The following is a 3,201-nucleotide window of genomic DNA, read 5'->3' as shown; positions in this document are numbered from 1 at the left end:
TATATATATATATATATATATATATATGCAACACATGCAATTTTGTTTTGTCATAGTACCCCCAAGAATTTAAAAATACTTTCACCCCTGGTAATGAGTAATAAGGATTATATCATATGTGAACTTTGGCTCCTCCTTGTCTAAATATCTCAGAACCATCAAACAACAACAGATGTTATCATTAACTGGTACTTAGARGTGGAGAGGAACATGGAGCCACGAAAGACAAACCAAGATACAATGGAAAGTCCAAACCTGCTGAAAGAAGACGATGATAGGCTAACTGAAGTTGGGTTCCTTCATTCTCCAGATAACTGGTGTTTAGTTGGAAAAACAGACACACTTGTTATTCTGAAAACTCAAAGTCTTTTGGGCTCCACAGGGTTCAGCCATACAACAGTGGTATGTCAGTTCAGAGGTTAAAAACCCCAGAACCTGGTCTAGTTAGTGGCAACAAATACTGGTAAAGAAAACACAAAACAGATGGCTTTCCCCGATTGATTTTCTGATCAGTATTGACTCATGTCATCAGCTAAAGTCCAGAGTTGTCTGAAAAGGACAATAACAGATAAACACTGCCCTCATACGGCTGAAAAACGGTCAATATTACGATTCCCAGGTGTTGGGGTGTATTGTGCATATGTTGTCTGCAGAATGTTGAGATTTCATAGTCATGCATCCTGATTGGACACCTGGAAGTCTGATGAGCTTGCTGGGCGGATAGCCCCGTTTCTTCTCCACCAGGGTTTGCACTGACTCTAAGCCTTACAGGAGGTGGCGGCGCTCCCTGCCCAGTCGTTTCCTGCTGAAGTAACGTGACGAGGCGTCAATCGCTTGCCCTCCTCTAGCAGAGCCACCAGGAAATTCATGCATTTGAAATTTTGACTGTCTTGTGTCGCATTTTTCAACGCCACACAAGACGGTTGAAAAATGTTAAACTTTTAGCGTTGTGACGTCCCGTGTTCAAAATCTGATGCTCTGTGCTGCCGTTTGTCGTTCTGTGCAAGTCCTTGAACCTGGCCCAGTTCAGGCTTCTTTACCATTTCAGCCAAACCGTCTGGATCGATGGCTTTTGATGTGAGAAGCAGCAACTCCAGTTAATCCTCTCGTCCTGCAGCGCYGCCACGGCTCTGACCTACTATGGGATTTGCCTGAACATCGGCTCGTTTGGYGTTGGCGTTTACACCGCCCAGTTCTTCTCTGGCCTATCAGAGACTCCCTGTCTGCTGGTCCCGTTGATCCGGACTGGGCGCCGGCTGATCTCCATGTTGGCCCTGTTCCTGAGCGGAACCGCCTGCTTGGYATCATTACTGCTGTCCAGATACGACGGTGAGAGAGTCGCCCTTTCTGATGTGAARCCTTGCAAACATTTTAGACATTGTTTGGACTTGTAGCTAGCTGGCGTCTGCAGGGTGTYCTGTGTTTACCTTGAGGTTACAGAACTAGAACTGGTTTGGCTTCTGGACGGGCTACTGGTCCGGTGTTACAGATGTTTCCTGTGCATGCAGGAACGCCGGCGCTGGTCATGAGTCTGGCTCTGTTGGGGAAACTCTGCATCCTGGCTTCCACCTTCATCTCTGTCCTGTACTGCATCGAGTTGTTTCCCACGGGGGTCAGGTACTGAGACAACCTTCACTGGTCAGTGTTAGCGTCATACAGGCTAACAGGTGGCTGCTCTCATCCAGGCAGCGCTGCATCTCCCTGGTCAACCTTTCATACCGGCTCGGTTGCCTGGTCACCACCTTCRTCCCGCCCAGCCCCTCTGGAGCGATCTCAYTGGCYGCCATGATCGTGTACAGCAGCGGACCAATCGTGGGCTGCGGCCTGTGCCTGCTGCTGCCAGAGACCAGCGGGGCGCCACTTCCCGACTCCCTGGAGGACTGCAACAGACAGCCCAAGAACCAGCCTGCCAGTATGGGCGCCCTCTGGAAGCCACGGTGAGAACAGCTCCAGGTTTAAAGAAACGGTGGCGGGTTTGGACTCACAGCTTGTTATTTGTTGAACAGGAAGCCGGTGAGCAGCCAGCCCAGGACGGAGCTGGTCCTGCCAGAGAAAGTCGACATCCAGACACCGAACACGCCGTTTCTTTAACTTTCATACGACCAAAGAGCCAAAACACAGCAGAACTCCAGAAGTCCATTTGGATTTTGCTTTGGACTGGACTGCGGTTCYGATGGTTCGGTTCAACTCAGAGGAGTGGAAGGAAGAACTGTTAGTTTTTGTTTGAGTTTTTTTTAAATGCATTTATTGTTTTTAATCACTGAAAATAAACTGAGTCAAATATGAAAAAAGTCTCCTGGCAATCAACTTTAAAAAGGTGAAGCGGCTAAATCCAGTTAAACAGCGCCCCCAACTGGCCAAAACATAAAATCACGTCTTTAGGTTGTGTGAGCTTTGATTCTTTAATCTCGTTGTTAAACTTGGTATTGCTGTTAATGTAAAAGTATATTACCAGATTACTTCATTTTGCACCAAGTTAACCAGCAATAGTAAATTGTATTTGCTGGTTTCTAACCGATTCAAGTTTTTGAAGCACTTATCAAACAAGACGAACAGAGTCAGTAAAAATGTATCCATTTAAAAAATATTTATTCAAAGCTCTCAATGAGACCAACACCATCATAATGGTTTGAGCTTATATAAAAGTCTTCATAACTGCTGTAACAGACAGAAATCTAAACCAAACACTTATTTTGAAGGGGAAAACAGGAAATACTTGCCCTCAGCTGTTGTCGTTGTAAAAAAATAAACATGAAATTAATGAAAGTTACCTAACAAAGAAAACCATKAACTTCACTTAGATTTGAATATTTAAAGTAAAATATTCTGGTGTTAAACTGAAACCAATCCAAGTGAAACGTTAAAGAAAATCCCCACAACATTACTAATTATATTAACTTTTGTATTTTATGAGTCAAATCCCTAAAATATTGAATCCCTTTTAGTCGAGTGAAGTTAAAAACCGCATTCATGCGCCTTCTGATTTAAAAAATCCTTCATCAGTTAATCAGAGCCGGYAGCTTTCGCCCGTCGACTCGATCCACTTGTCATTTCATCGATCCTACCACCAGGGGGCGACGTCAGTAYGTCACGAAATTGGCTGGAAAAATCCCGACGCGGCCGTTGTCCAGCTTTCCTTCCCACCAGTCGTACTGGGAATCCGTCTTGGTGATGACGGTGATCCGGTCGCCGGGGACGAAG

The 3,201-nt window shown here is 45.4% G+C and overlaps 1 protein-coding gene across 2 annotated transcripts in view; it reads left to right on the top strand.

Annotated features, from left to right (window-relative positions):
• LOC103457698 (solute carrier family 22 member 13) overlaps window positions 1-2,736 on the top strand; it is a 7,927-nt gene extending 5,191 nt beyond the window's left edge. For both annotated transcript variants that reach the window (XM_008398035.2, XM_008398050.2), the window contains exons 7-10: window positions 1,118-1,329; window positions 1,509-1,617; window positions 1,686-1,937; window positions 2,007-2,736. In XM_008398035.2, coding sequence (XP_008396257.1) covers window positions 1,118-1,329; window positions 1,509-1,617; window positions 1,686-1,937; window positions 2,007-2,091 — 658 coding nt within the window. In that variant the 3' untranslated portion in view covers window positions 2,092-2,736. The remainder of the gene's footprint in view (window positions 1-1,117; window positions 1,330-1,508; window positions 1,618-1,685; window positions 1,938-2,006) is intronic.
• The last annotated feature ends 465 nt before the right edge of the window (window positions 2,737-3,201 follow it).

Source organism: Poecilia reticulata, linkage group LG2, assembly GCF_000633615.1.
Source record: "Poecilia reticulata strain Guanapo linkage group LG2, Guppy_female_1.0+MT, whole genome shotgun sequence".
Lineage (NCBI taxonomy): Eukaryota > Metazoa > Chordata > Actinopteri > Cyprinodontiformes > Poeciliidae > Poecilia > Poecilia reticulata.
The sequence above is the reverse complement of the archived record's forward strand: the minus strand, read 5'-3'. Positions and strand labels throughout refer to the sequence as shown.